The sequence below is a fragment of the Plectropomus leopardus genome, chromosome 20 (genome assembly GCF_026936395.1).
Source record: "Plectropomus leopardus strain MGB_pleo_1.0 chromosome 20, ASM2693639v1, whole genome shotgun sequence".
In the NCBI taxonomy this organism is placed as follows: Eukaryota; Metazoa; Chordata; class Actinopteri; order Perciformes; family Serranidae; genus Plectropomus; species Plectropomus leopardus.
Genome location: NC_142195.1, coordinates 17,510,436 through 17,525,805, shown reverse-complemented (window position 1 = coordinate 17,525,805; position 15,370 = coordinate 17,510,436). Strand labels below are relative to the sequence as shown.

General features: G+C 37.9%; 1 protein-coding gene across 1 annotated transcript in view; it reads right to left on the bottom strand.

The window, feature by feature from the left end:
- The window catches only part of sardh (sarcosine dehydrogenase), a 49,721-nt gene that overhangs the window by 32,842 nt on the left and 1,509 nt on the right, over nucleotides 1-15,370 (bottom strand). Inside the window, exons 2-8 of the mRNA XM_042508865.2 lie at nucleotides 14,434-14,623; nucleotides 13,173-13,309; nucleotides 12,754-12,932; nucleotides 9,748-9,927; nucleotides 8,805-8,928; nucleotides 8,394-8,494; nucleotides 4,414-4,518 (exon numbers count right to left, since the gene is read on the bottom strand). Coding sequence (XP_042364799.1) covers nucleotides 4,414-4,518; nucleotides 8,394-8,494; nucleotides 8,805-8,928; nucleotides 9,748-9,927; nucleotides 12,754-12,932; nucleotides 13,173-13,309; nucleotides 14,434-14,618 — 1,011 coding nt within the window. The 5' untranslated portion in view covers nucleotides 14,619-14,623. The remainder of the gene's footprint in view (nucleotides 1-4,413; nucleotides 4,519-8,393; nucleotides 8,495-8,804; nucleotides 8,929-9,747; nucleotides 9,928-12,753; nucleotides 12,933-13,172; nucleotides 13,310-14,433; nucleotides 14,624-15,370) is intronic.

Below are 15,370 nucleotides of genomic sequence, written 5' to 3'. Positions count from 1 at the left end.
CTTTTTTTAAGTTAAAAAACAGATTAATTCCAGGACATTTTCAAAAACCTGCAATACACTGACACTGCTGACCATTAAATACTATTGGATGGACTGGAAAATTTGGTTGGATTCTCCAGGATGGTCTTAGACTGGTTCAGGTACTATCTGAAAAACAGGGACTGTTTTGTCTCAAATGGCACCAACAGATCTGAGCAAGCTAGCACAATGTGTGTGTACCTCAAGGTTCAATTCTGAGCCCTCTCCAGTTCAACCGCTACGTAAAAATATTGTTTACCACAACTATGTAGGCAACACTCAAACATACATGTGCAAATTTGCCTTTGTATGAATTAAAAATTATGATTTAATTGGACTATTTTCTGGTCAGGTGATTAATGTAATGTTAACATTCACTATATTTAAGCTCTGTTTGAGTCTCTGAGAATGAATTCTCTGTAGTTTCCTCCCCATGAGCAATCACTTTCATATTGTCAAATAACACATTGTGATTATATAAACATTTATTATAGCCAATTAAAAAAAAAAAACAAAAAAAACACTCAGGTCTGGCTTTTTTTTCTTAATTTTTCCCTACTAAGTGAAGTGGCACTACTGCGGTGGATTGTTGGATATTTTATGTTCACCTCAAGGCCAATGTTATCAAGGCTGATGTGCTCTTTTGTTCCTAATCACTGTTGACAAGAAAACTGTGAACTTCAATCCAAGTCATCACACATGACTGTAGACTACCAACTGTATGAGTAAGACACACACGGCAGCCACAGCACAATCCTGTAGCATCTGTTGAATGGACTCTTCTTCACCAGAGAGTAAACATCTGTCAAATCCCTCTCAGTTCCCTCTCCAAGTCTTAATTTGCTCCCATCTGGACCTCAGCAACTCCCTCCTTGTCAGCCGGGCCAAAATGGAGCCTTTAGCTCCTACAGCTCATGCCGAGCAGTGCCGACCGCCTCGACTTAAAATTCTCCCCTCCTACACTAATCTGACTGACTCAGGGTGCTCAGATTGAAAAGTCCAGCACACCAGCAGCGATTTTATCAGTCATGCATTTCTCTCTATATCCTGGTACTGAACTGGTAATCCTTTCACTCAAACTTCTCCATCTCCTCCACAGTGAAATGCAATTCAGGAAATCAGTCATTCTCTTACTTACAGCACTTCTCATTGCAGACATATCACGCTGGATGATCAACCTACAGCCTAACATGGTAAATATGTTGAATGCAAGTGATTCTTAAGTTGGTAGTCTGCAGTCAGACACAAGTGCTCAAGGAGAAAGGAGTTCCTGTGGCTTTACAATTTGTGTCAGCATTGACACTTTCAGTTTCGATTAAGACTTGAATGTCACATGGATGTGCGTGCTGATGGTAGCTGCTTTCATGTGAACAAAGAGTTTCTGCATTAGTACGGAGCACTGACACTCAACCGGAGTATCTGAGGAGCAGCGTTCTTTGTCCTAGCCGCCACACTTCTCTCAATCCCTCCCAAGCCATCGATCCTGCTCATCTTCACTCAGTAGGCACCCTCTATTCTCTTCGTCTCCCTGCTAATTCTCCTTTCTCCATCTCCTCTTTCTTCCTCCATTCGCCTAAAGACATCAAAGCAATGCTCAGCTGCAGAATGAGAACAAAAGACGCTGCTTCCGTACAAAGAAATCCTTTAAAATGTAAAAACCACTGAGGAGTCTTTAGACAGGCAGCCAGCCAGACAGAATGACTAAAGTCATGAAGTCAGTATTATCGGTGTCCTGCAAAAACCCTGTCTGGTGCCTTTCATAAAAACTGAGAGTATATATTTTGCTATTCTTTTACATTTCTTTGGGTTTGACAACTTGTATTAAAGACAGAGAGATATCTTTTGTACGTGTATTTTCATCTTTCTCTCTTTCACTCCACTGGGATGCGGTCGTCCTCAGCTGACATTTCTGTCTGTTGGAGGCTAGAATGAAGACACTGACATAATTTAAACTAGAAGACAAGTAATCCATTGGTACCAACCATGCCAAGCTAGCTGACATGGGAAGGGGGTTAAATAAAGCTCCAAATTTAGGCAGAATTTTGCAGAGGGAAAAACTAACATGCCCATTTTCACCTACTAGCATCCCTTTTACAGATATACCCCAGTCCCATTCAGTTTTGGACCAAAACATGCAGCTTTTTCCATGCAGTACAAATCTGTTATTTTCACCTATTGTATTTGAATATTTTTGCATATTGGAATCCATGAACAGCCTTGGAATTGCATAAATTAGGTATTACTGGAGAGCTGAGACTCATGTAAATTCAATTTGCCCAACTGTATTCATGTGGGATGATGTTAGTCCCCATAGCAGCTATTTCAATGTGGAATTTTTTAATGGACATCAGTGCATAAACTAACCTATTGTGACCTCTTGTATAATCACAGCCTCACGAAACTTTACAAGCACAAACCAGAGACATATTGCATTTAGGGATGTATGTTTTTCACGGGTATGTTGACAATAAGGCAGTTTCCAGAACAAAAGTGCATGCCATCCAATTGCCAAAAAATGCAATACTTAAAGACATTTACAAATGTTAAAAGTTCTGAAATCAAATCACAACATGTGGTACTCTGAAGGGATTTTTGACCTTTTTTTATTTCTGGTCAAAAATACTTTTAGCATTAAATCTGTGTAACAATAAGTAGCCAAAAGTTGCTGCAAAAACTTAGGAGACATAATTGAGCACAGTAATCATAATCTAAGCCCCTATATACTCTTAACTAGGAGGTCGAATATGCCCGGAACCAAAAAAAAAAAAAAAAAGTTTATTACATACTTATGGAAAGAAAAAATTGACGCACAGTGCTGAGTCATGTCTTAAATCAATTGTCAGGTTCTCAGCTTTCAGAGGATGTACACCACTTCTATGTGGAGTATACTGTTGACCTGCTGTCTCCCCCTAAATATTCCTCTGTCCCCCCAAAAAACACAAAAAGGGTCTCCAGTAGGGAGGGAGAGGATGGAAGAGGAAAACATGAACAGGTTGACGAGTCAGTTATGTTTGCTTGTGAATAGTGTGGCTCCAGGATGACATTGCATTGTTAGAGCACAAATTAAAAGGTATAAAAAAGGACTGCATGAGCAATAAAAAGTTACAAGCATAGAACACAAGGACGAGAAAAAGAGCAGAGATGCCTGCCACCAGACCTGCCAGCCTTCTTAACAAACTGCTCTAAAAACCTGTCCTTAAGGAAAGCACATATCCATTAAGGACCACCTGCGGATTTAAAGGCTTTTGTAAAGATCATTCTCCAAAGTCAGCCACCCCTTTAAATAGTCAGACTGTGCGTGAGAGAACGGCCTGTATGATTACCATTTAAAGCTGCCAAGAGTTGTTTGAATAATCTTCTCTCGTCCTCACAGCCTTTTGTATTTTAGAGAAATGCTTGGGTTTTAATGCTCCAATAAAAGCAATTTTACCAGCAGTAGCGCTACGAATGTGGGTGGTGCTAAAAGCAGCTATGGGGTCATTAAAATCAATGGATTTATCTCCTTTGGAGCATGTGTTATGCTCATCAATCTGCCTATTAGAAATGAAATATGGAGTGTACAGGCAATAAGACACCCGAGTTTCACCATGGATGACAACAAAATACTTTTTGATAGCTTACCTCGTTGTTTTTTATAAGAAAAATAAACATTTCAAATGCCCACAATACCTATAAAAACACTGAATTGATAAGGCCCTATCACTAGTGTGAAAAAACATTCATGAGTTTTATTTTTGCATCTCTATTCCCTGTAAGAACTTGCACCACCAGGTACAGTTTAGCCTACACTGCTGCATGTAACGTTCCTTGCACTTTGCCATCTTGAACTTACTTTAAAAAATGTGTTAACATTTTGAGAAATATGCTTTTTGCCAAGAGTGAGATGGGAGGATTAATACAAACTCATGTTTGAACTCTTAATATGAAGCTACAACCCACATTTTTAACTTCAGCAAATTTTTGAATGCAGAACTTTTACTCATAACAGAGTAAATCTTAATTATACTATTGCAACTTTCACTTGAGTGCAGAACCTGAATACCACCTTCCAGTGCTGGGAAATGAGTGAACAAACACACACACAGTTTTATGAGTCCTGTTATGAATATGGTTTGACCTCGAAGCTAATACAGCAGCAGGTAATGAAAACAAGGGAAATGAAGCCAGACTAAATAAGAGATGAGGTCAAACTGACAGAGAGATTGAGAAGTATATAAACAGGATTAAACTTTATTCAGCTTCCTAATAGAAGTATCTGATTTTATGTCAAACAAGACAGACGTGCGTAATCAATCTCACTCTGGCACATAGAAAGTCAATATGTGAGGTTTCAGAGTCCTGACGCTATTGACAGTGAATGAGACAGTTAATCATTCAGATCATACTTAGGCTTACCTCATCCCAGAAGATGGGGTTGGCTTCGTAACCACCCACAGATAGGGCGTCACCTTGGAGCCGCAGGTACACTGAGGCATCGTGGTCCCGGACGTTTGGCATGTTCTGTGTGGAAACATTCAAAACATGAATTAGTTCAAGCACATTGTGTTTCCGTGCCAACATGATGAGCAGATTCTTTTTTGTCAACAAGAGGAGGATGAATTGTAAGAGCCTCAGTCCTCTTCCAAGAAATGAATTAATTTGATTGGCAGCTAGAACTGTAAAATCCTCATTCATAATGACACATAGAAAATCAAGTTTATGGCAACATATTTGAATCTGAATCAGCATATGCTTGTCATTTTCATCAGATAATGGACTTGGGTTACAATGGTAAATCATGGCAGAGAAGCACCAGGTCAACAAAAAGCGAGAGATTTTTAGTCTGCGTTTCCAGTCAAAGGTTTGGACACATTTTGGCTTTTGTAAAAATGGGAGATGTTCTTGATAAAATGCTTTCTGTTTGCAAAATATGCAGAAACAAGATAAAAAAACAATGGCAATTTGTCATTTAACTGTTGTGTTAAGTCCTGACCTCTACTATCCAGTACCCAAGTATTTATTTCACACTCTGAAGCCTTGCACTGAATGTTTGTGTAGTTCAGTGTATCATGCTTTTCCAGAGTTTTACCTCCACTACCACTGACAGATGAAGTGAAATACACTGATCATCTCGTAACAACGCAATGTTCTGTTGGGAAACCTTGGGTCCTGGCATTTACGTGGATGCCACCTGACACCCACCAAACACCGTTGCAGACCATGTGCCCTTCCTCATTGTACTCCCTGATGGTAGAGCTGCCCCCCATTTTCTAAGAATTTCCTCTTGAAGTTCAGACTAGGTCCTCATAAAAATAAAACTTATTCACAAAGCATCTTAGCCCTTAAAAGAGCTTCTAGGGTGAAAACTGTTAAAGAGTGGAGAGGATGACTTTTAAGAGGCTTAAAAGTTTCTTAAGAGGAGAAAATGGTGGAAAGACAAAGAGACTGGAAAAATATTCTTAAAGTGCTGAATGACAGCAAGTTAATGACTTGCTATGGATTAGATTGTGCAGGGATAATGTATGTGGTTGATCTCATAAGACATGCGCTCACATCTCCCACCCAACACAATAACGATACAAGTAAATGTCAGAAATAACATGATCACAACACTGATGTTATTGGTCTGTCAAACCGTCGATCAGCAGAGTGATCACACGAATAATGACAGCTCTTTCATAAGTTCAAATTGTGACACAGTTCACTTCATTTCCACTGGGTGTCAACGCCTTCCAGGCTCACAAAAGCGCACGCCTTTGACAACTATCACATCTGTTAAAAGACTATGTAATAGCTTGCAAAAGGGTCAATCACACCTCATCAGGTAAACGTTCTTGTCTATTTCTTGTTCAGAGTTGTTCTTAGGACTTTTCTAAATGACCCCTGAAAAAGGACTAGAACTTGGTACTTGGTCTGCAACAGTGTTCGGGTGGGAGTCAGGTGAGATCCATATGAATGCCAGGAACCACAGTTTCCTATCAGAACTTTGTATTGGTGCTCTACATAATTATAGCGTATGTTAAAGAAATATGGAAAATAACAACCATAAGAACCTTTACTGCATCAGTGACATACGTATACCATGACACGTCTTAACAACCAGAGTCTCTTTATGTATAGTACGGCAGCGACTGACACACTATGAAATCTTCTTCAAAAACAAAAACAGACAGAAGCATTAACCCCCGTTGTGTCAGAGTAAATATTCTTGTAGAAGTATCTAATGAATAGTTACACTTTAAGTATGTTGTGTCATTTATATTCAGTCTGTCGTGAGTGCTTTTCATTCCAAAGTCAATTGGCTCTCTGGGTACAAAAACAAAATACCAGTGAGCAAGCTGACATTTGGAAAACGGCACACTACGTATAATAACAGCCAAACTGCTCCTTTCCTCTCTCTTCTGTGCCGAGTACAGTCAGGCAGCTCACTCCATGTGATCAACACTAGACTTCAATACTCTCTCTCCGTCATGCAGATAAAAAACATACACCAGTTACTGTCTGCGAGCTTTTTCAGTTTAAACCTGCAGCAGCCTCTGAGGACAAAAAAACATCGATTCACACACAGACATGTGGTCAGCATGAGATGTTTGACCTGACAAGTTGCACACCCTGTTGGGAACAGATTTCCTGGTAGCATCCGAGTGTGTCACTTTGTGTGTGTGCGGGCCGCTGTCTGTGTACATGATGTAGCAGTAATGCCGGTAAATCTGCTCTTAAACTACATAACACAGAGAAGCTCTGACAGCCTGCCTAAAACCAACAGCCACTAGAGGATGAGCACAGCTATGCATGTGCACACTCAACTAAAACTGATGCGGATGAGATCCACAATCACAGAGATACAGTGGATCACATACACGAGTCAGATATGTGTTATATCTTCTTACAGCGGCGTCCCAATGACCCCTAAAAACACACATCATCAGAATTAAAGGCTATACACAAAACTATATTCCCTTCTCTCACGCAAATACATGCACAAACCTCATTCCTACAGCTCCTAACAGCAGTTTGTAACATTACAGTTGGAAATCTGTAATGTCACAGGGCCCCCTGCTGGTCATACAGACTTAATGCAGATAGATGAAGAAATTTCCGTCTACATGGAGAATTAAAAGATGAGTAAAATCTAAGTTAAATGAGTACTTTGTGCCTGATGATGCCTGAATAGTGTATTTAAAAATCATGCATAATGTAATGCAAGTCTTGTGGCATCTTACAATAATTGTCACAATTAAGGTAATAGTGGCACTCCGTCATTACACACCATCAGATATGGTAGATGTATTAGATGATTCCTCTGCCCTTTGTTTTGAAAAGTTACACGCTGGAAAACTGTCTGAATTGAACTGAATTGAATTGAATTGAACTGTCCAGGCATTTTAAGTGAAGTTAGAGAAAAGTTAAATAACCGATCCAATTTCATTACCTTAAATCAATTAACACATAATTTGAGTTAAAATTGCACACAATATCAAGTTCATGTAATTATCAACTCATCAACACAACCTATAAAAATTATGTTTGCAACTTAAAAGGTTTATCTAGATCAATACATTAGAATTGTTATCCTGCCATCACACATTTAATTAGGCGGGGGTTTTAGGTCCCATGAACTGGCTCTAAAAACGGTCCACATCTGTGAAACAGCCTGCCTGAGGACCTGACAGCAGCAGAGAGGGTTGTTATTTTTTAAAAAGCAAACTCAAGACTTACCTTTTTAGTCTCTCTTTTAGTTTTGGTTTTATTGTACGAAGCACTTTGTTACAGTTTTGTTTATATAAAAAATGCAATACAAATATAGTCTGATTGATTGAAAAATGTAATTTTTGTTTAGAACATAATTTCTGAATATAATTGCAAACAACATACAATTAAACTTGTTTGCAAGGGTGTAGGGTTAATTTTTATGCACCCATGAGTGACTTTAAATCATCGGTTTAAGGTGTCTTTAAGTTTGCCAAAATAAAAGTTTATTACTTTCATGTTTTAATTTTGGGGGACAAACACTTTTCTGCGTTATGAAACAGCCGCAGCTCGATGAGCTTAGAGCAGCCTCTGCAGCTTTCCATTGTCAAAGCATGGCAACCAACTAGAGGATGTACTCCCATGCTGCTCTGAGCGTTTTCAGTGTAAGCATAAACCACAGAAGCTAATTCAGAAACAGCACTTTTATAATCAGGAGCCTCTTCCATCTTCTGGTGTCTTGTGTTAACAACAATACAAACATTTCCAGCCACAGCTGTGCTGCCAAAGTCAGCATTTTCTTTCAGGATGAAAAAATAATATACAGTATTTGCCAGCACACTAACAGGGCCTACAGAACTGATTAAATTTTGAGTGTATCATGAACTACTGTCAAGTTGTTCAGATATAACACATGGAAGTCCTACCTGTATGCCTTCAATTCTCTCTGTCACCACATAGGCATGATGCATGGCGATAAGAGGCACCTTGACTCCGGCCATTTCCCCCAGCTTGGTGGCCCACACACCTGCACGCAACACCAAAAAGACAAAAATTATGTTAAATCTGAGTAAATGTTATTTGGGCAAACCACCAGTAAATATTGTACCAGATTGTTATTTAGATTAAGTATCAAACTACTTTGCAATCTCACTTTGATATGGAAAATTTGCATCAGAAGGTAGATGCTTCTAAATCTACCCCAAATTTTGACACACTGTCATAAAACATGCTCTAAACAATGTTTATTTCCCATGTCAAATACAACCAAAATGCTTTTAATGTGTGGTTTTGTTGTCTTTGGGATGATTAGTTTCCTGATTTCTTCTGAATCTCACCTGCACAGTTCACAACACAAGGCGTCTCAATGGTCCCATGAGGGGTCTCCACTGCCTTCACCCTCTTCATGCCAAAGTCATCTGTCCGCACTTGGATACCAGTCACAGGGCAGTTCTCGATCACCTGATTTAAAGAGGACAGTGTGCGTTTTATTCACATGCAACACAGAGAAAATGTATAAGATCTGCTCCACCCATGTAAGAGTTTTTTGTAGAGTAAATTCAGCTGATGACAGATTACTACACACTTTCATCGATAAAATTTGTAAACTTCTTCATGACTTTTCAAGGACACATAATTAAAAAAAGATACATTTCTTGTCCTACTTGTCTGGTGTTTTTCAAACGTATCACGTATAAACTCTATTCAAACATAATTTCAGCTAGCTGGCATACATGAAGGGAGAGATGGTACACGGGGAGAAAATGAAGAAACGCACATGATGGTCAACAAAACATCACATCAATGCAAACAAGAGCAATGCTACATGGACAGCTACATGAAATAAATTGCCTCTATTATACATAATGTGGAAGGTTACCCACACAAAATTCTTCTTTAGTTGCCAATTGCTTATTTTTTAAAACAAGCCAATTGGTCTAAATGACTATATCTGGAAAATTTACATGATTCAACATAATGTAAAGCACCAAGACTCAAAACTGCAAAACTGACCTGCAACTTTAATCACATTCACATGACTTCATAAGCTTCTAGTTCTGCTGTTGTATTGTGGCTTTTGGCACATTTAATCCATCTGCTGTTCTAAAACTACAAAAAAAAAATCTAATAAACGCCACAATCTACAAAGAATATCTGATATTTATTTGCTTGACTAGACTGCAATCACAAATATGAGCATGCACTCTGATATATGATGTATAACCATGACTGGATCAAACTTTATGTGTACATTATGTATATGTATGTAGTGTACATTACCGTGGCTCCCCTGGCGGAGGCAGCTCTGGTCAGCGTGGTGCAGGTGCCTGCTGGGTCCATGGTGCCGTCTTTTGGTACGTACAAGGTTCCATAAAGATCATCGATGTTCATCAGAGGATACAGGTCTTTGGTCTCCGCAGGTGACAGGACATGGGACTCGATACCGTAAACTTTACCCAGCTGGATATGAGAAGAGATTGTATGTTTTATTGATTATGGTCCTGCGTGAGAGCAATTTTTCCCATTTTAAAGATAATCAGTTTTATCACCTTAATTAACTAGAGGGAGCCTGTTGCGTACGCACACAATTACTTTCTATCAGTTATTGTTCTTTGGTAATTGTGACAATAGGGGCCATTACCTCGGTAATCCTAATATTTATGAGCAATTACTTTCTGGCAGTGCCCTAACTGCCAAAAAATCACTATTTTTTTTTTCTTTTTTTTTTTTTAGATGTGTTACTTAGAGAAATCGCTGTAGAATATACAATTGTTTAAATGCACTGTATTAGGCAGGGGATATGAAATCTTAAATTAGGTAATCATAAATCACAAGGTCCTTCTGCATAAATAAAAGATGAATTAAAAACTGTGTGTGTTCTTTTTTCATTCAGTTATAAGCATATTCATGTTAATCCCAATAATGAAAATTTGCCACAATCAACTTATTGTTGAGTGTTTTTATTGTGATCAGCAATAAAACTGTACATCGTCCCATTCCTAAACTGTCTGGTTATTGTAAAACCTGTGTTCACATGCAGTAGGCAAGACCAGCAATAATATCACTCTCCTACCTACACACTTATTTTGCTTTTTCTTGAAGCACAAATGTGTATGAATTTTACAAGAAATTTATTTACTTAGCTGATTTATTCAGAGAACTAAATTCTTTTAAATACAAGGATAAGCCTTTATGTGCCAATCTCCTCTGTCATCCCGCCTCAGCTCTATCAGTGATGCTTCATCTGTCTGAAGTGTTTTTGTATTCTTGAAAAATCCCTGTTAGCATTAGCAGCAACTTACTTTGTAGTCGACTAAGTGACACATGTTGCTATAGAAACCATTAAAAGCTATTATGACAGGACCTTGTGCCAGTTAATTACACATTTAAATAACCTCGGCTTATGCATGAGCAGCGGCTGCGTCATTTGAACAATTAGCAGGCAGCGACAATAACACACAAGTGTCCGTATATGACCCCGATTCAGCAAATATTAACTGGTTCAGTATCCCCCTCTGTAATTAACATTTAAGCTCTCAGTTTGATCATTTTTCTTCAAACAAATACATAAAGTTTAAAAGTTTATTTTTTTTCTCTTCCACGTTTGACAAAGAAGCAGAGTTTTGCTTTAAATGTAAGGCTGCACATTAGTTATTTTGATTATTTTGACAGACATTGCGATTACGAAATGAGTTGCGATTTTAGTGGGAATGGTAATATTTGCATTTCATTTTCACTGGAAAAAAAAGACAACGTGGTTTTTGCTGGGGTCTTTACCAAGCAAGCGTGTTCCCTTACATCTGGAATAAGATTTGTTTTCCGGGGCGTCTCTGTAGCACCACTGTGCTTTAGTTATTATGTCTTTTGTATGCACCGTTATCAGAAATTGCAGCTTTGGATATTGCACTTGACCATATTGTGAGTTAGATAATATTTTGGTTAATTGTGCTTCTCGATATAAATGTTTGTTTTATAGACTATTTCTAATAACTACATTGCTGAGAAACAACTTGAGTCTTGAGTTTGATGCCATAGACATAAGTCCACACACTGCAACAAGAAATAAAATCAGTCCATATCATAAACAATGTTTAAACTGATTAAATGACTTAAATTTGCAAAAAATAAAAAAACATAACACATATTTCTATGAGAATATATATTTTTGTTCCCAATATGACTATTAATTTGGGGAAAGTTTTGATAAGCTTGCTCTAATGTTTGTCACATTACAAACATTAGAACTACTTACAATGAAATCCAGCCAAACACTAAAGCGGCAACTATTATTCGACTAATCAACTTGTCAAAAATAAATTAATTATCATGCAATCATTTTAGTCTTTTTTTTTCTTTTTAGCAAAAAATGTCAAATGTGCTGGTTTTTATACTTTTTAAATGTCAGAATGTGAAGCTTTTCTTTGTCACACGTGATAATAAAGACTAGATTGTCAAATAAAACATACAATTTGAGGATGTCACCTTGGGCAGTGGGAGATTATTAGAAAATGCATTTTTTACTATTTTCCTACATTTTACTGACAAGACAACTAATAATGAAAATAATCTTAAGAAGCAGCCTTACCTTGCAGTAGATAAATATTGTAACTGGGCTATCAAATTATTCAGTTTTTAAATTGCCACCAATCCCTGCATTTCAAAGTTAATCCCGATTAATCTAAAATGTTTTTTTTAATGCATGTTTACAATTCCATTATTTTGCATTTCAAAAGAGTTTTTCAGTCCATATTGACAAGATAACGGAACCAGTTTGTCTTGTTTGGGGAAACAAATAACAGCATTTGCACTTTTCAGGAGTTTCAGTTTAGCTGCTTTCTCTGGTTCATGCAGGTCCTGAATATGTAAAACCTCTGTTCAGATATCTTAAGGTGCTCAAGGAACCCCCGTGAAATGGCCGTGCTGTTTTACCTTGTCAAAATTTAGCCTTACTTTGGAGCATTTTTACCCCCCTCCCAGAGAAATGGGTTGACATGGTTGGTACCACTGGATTCCTTAAGTCTTTAATTTTAAACGATCCAGTATCATCACTGCAGCTTTAAAAACTCAGCCCGGTACAGCCTCTTTAAGACGGGAATGTTGGCCGGGATGGACAGTAATTGACCAGTTAAAAAAAACAACACGTTCTATACGAACTTTAACAGCACCACAACTAATTCTTTAACACTGACAGCCATAATTGTATCCATTAATAAGCCTTTAACTGTTTATCAGTGCAATGATATTTTTTCTCACAGTGGCCAAAAATCAAGCAATCTCAGTTCTTACCGACATGAGGCGCTTGTACTCATCCAGCCTCTGCTTGTTGGAGGCAATGAAGAGTCCTCCATTCTGGATCCAGCCTGTGTGGAGGCCTGTCTCCTCTTCCAGGTCTTTGCTGATCACATTCCTGGTGTGGGCCAAGAGCTCTACCTCGACATCACTGGGACGGAGCTGCCACAGCAGGCCTAACAAACAGATACACAGATAGCAGATTTAGAAGTTCTTAGACAGAAATGCATGCACAGTGCGGTGAGCACTTTATCTGCAGAGACCTTAGACTAGACATGAAGTACAGGAGATAGAGCAAAAAAAAAAAAAAAAGATAACGTGGGTAGATAAGAAAAGAGTAAGGGTGAATGGTTTAAACAGTAACAGTGACTCAGAAGTGCTCCTCACACCTTTCCATATTCTATACGCTCCGTTACCTGCAGTGTGCCAGGTGGTGCCAGCAGTCAGTCTGTCCCTCTCCAGCAGAACTGCGTTGGTCAGCCCCATTTTAGCCAAGTGGTAGATGGTCTGACAGCCCAGACTGCCTCCTCCGATCACCACCACATCTGCTGACCTGAGGCAGGTAGCAGTTAACAACAGGTGAGCTGAGAACATGACAACACAACAACACATTTCACTAAAGTCAAAAATGAAAGCTGCCTTTGGGTACTAAAAGGAACAGTTTAACATTTTAGGGAAGACACATTCACCTTGTTGTCAAAAGTAAGATAAGCATATCAATACCACATTCATTTCTGTCCGTTAAATATGAAGATAAAGCCCGCAGGCAATGAGCTTAGCTTAGCATACAGGCTAGAGCCCGACTTATATACTGTTCAGCCAATTTTTTTCAGACAATATTGGCCCATCACAGAAATATCAGTATCGGCTTACAGGTTGTCCAATATGCATGTTATAAAAAGTTTGTTTTTAACAGAACATGATGCAAAAAAAAAAAGTAGAGTAATTTAAAATGATCAAATTCCTGATAAAGTTTGCTGTTTCAGTGCACTGATGTCTTTGTGTTTATTTTCAGCTGTAAAATATCTTACCTCCATCACAGATCTTTGTCACAAGTATTTGATAACAACATCTAAGGAATCACTGCATTGCATAATTGCAAATTTATAAAATAATATTGGCCGATATATCAATACTGGTATTAACAAAGTCTACAAATACCTCTAAAGTTTTTGGAAATTCTGGGCACAGCATGCCCGTGTGATCAGAACTGTATATGAAAGAAAGTGACAAGATGCCTGACCATAAGCAGCACTCATCCATGAAGGAGCTAGAAAATCATGGACACAGTGTAATTAAAAAACAAAAACAAATAAAAAACCGATAAAATTGAGCAAAAAAAAAGAGGGCAGAAAAATACAACAAAATTGAGAGGGATTACTTCTTTCTTCTTACTTTTTTGCACAGAGTGAACCACAGAGCACCTACAATCTGTTCAGGCCATGCAGAGGTCATCATGACCTTTATTCCTCCATCAACTGGTCAGTAATCACAACTGTGTACTGATCCACTGCACAAATCCTCAACTCACTTAGCTATGAACATATTCTTCAGCCTAAATCACTTCATCACGATGTCAAGAAACAAACAGAAGCTGGTCTTAATTTGCAAAAACTATCAGAGATCAAATTTACTTTTACAGCACATAAATAAACACTATCCATCCACTAAGCTAACCTGGGTAAAGGTTTAGTGGGTCCAGACGAGGTTCCTTCATTTTGTTTAAGTGTCTTTTCATAAGGGACACTTTTTTCCGTGGTGGGCTCTGAGCTGTAGGACCGAGCGCTTGTCCGGCACAAGGGAGAGAGAGGAGGCCGCACTGCCGACACCACCCGCCGAACCGTGCTCCCAAGGAAGGCCATGGCCCCTGTGGACAGTCAGAGGACACGAATGGACAGAGTGATGATGCAAAAACATGTAGGGGTTGCATTGTGTATAGAGCTGCATGATATGCAAAAAATAAATAAATAATTATATTGGGTGTAATTTCAACAGATATTACGATAACAATATGATTCACCAAATCAGCGGAAACAACGTCTTTTTCTTTATTTTTATTGAAAAATAAAATTTAAATGATGATGATGTGATTTAATTGTGCGGTCTAAATGTGCATAATAATCGAGGTCAGAGTAAAGGCATGAATAATGCAGCCTGTTTTCAAATTTATTTGAAACTTTTTTCTTAACTACACAGCAACATGACGCAGCAGCAGTGTGAATTTGCATATTAGCTAAATATTTACAATCGTGACATAAAGATTTAGGATTTAACATTTTGATTTAATATTTAACATTTTGATTTAATATTTAACATATCACATTTAGATTTAATATTTAACATTTAGATTTAATATTTAACATTTAGATTTAACATATAACATTTAGATTTAATTCAAAATGTTTTTATTTTACAGTGATATTATCTTGAACATATTTTTTCACGAAAGAATAAATCTGACAAAGTTTGCAAATATTGCTCTAAATGTGATTAAGAAGTGAATTTGAAAAATTCACACCTATTTTTAATCATGTTTTAAAGTTAAACATGGAGAAATGCTGCTGTTTCTTTTAGAGTGCACAACTTTACAATCGGCACACCATACATCTTATCT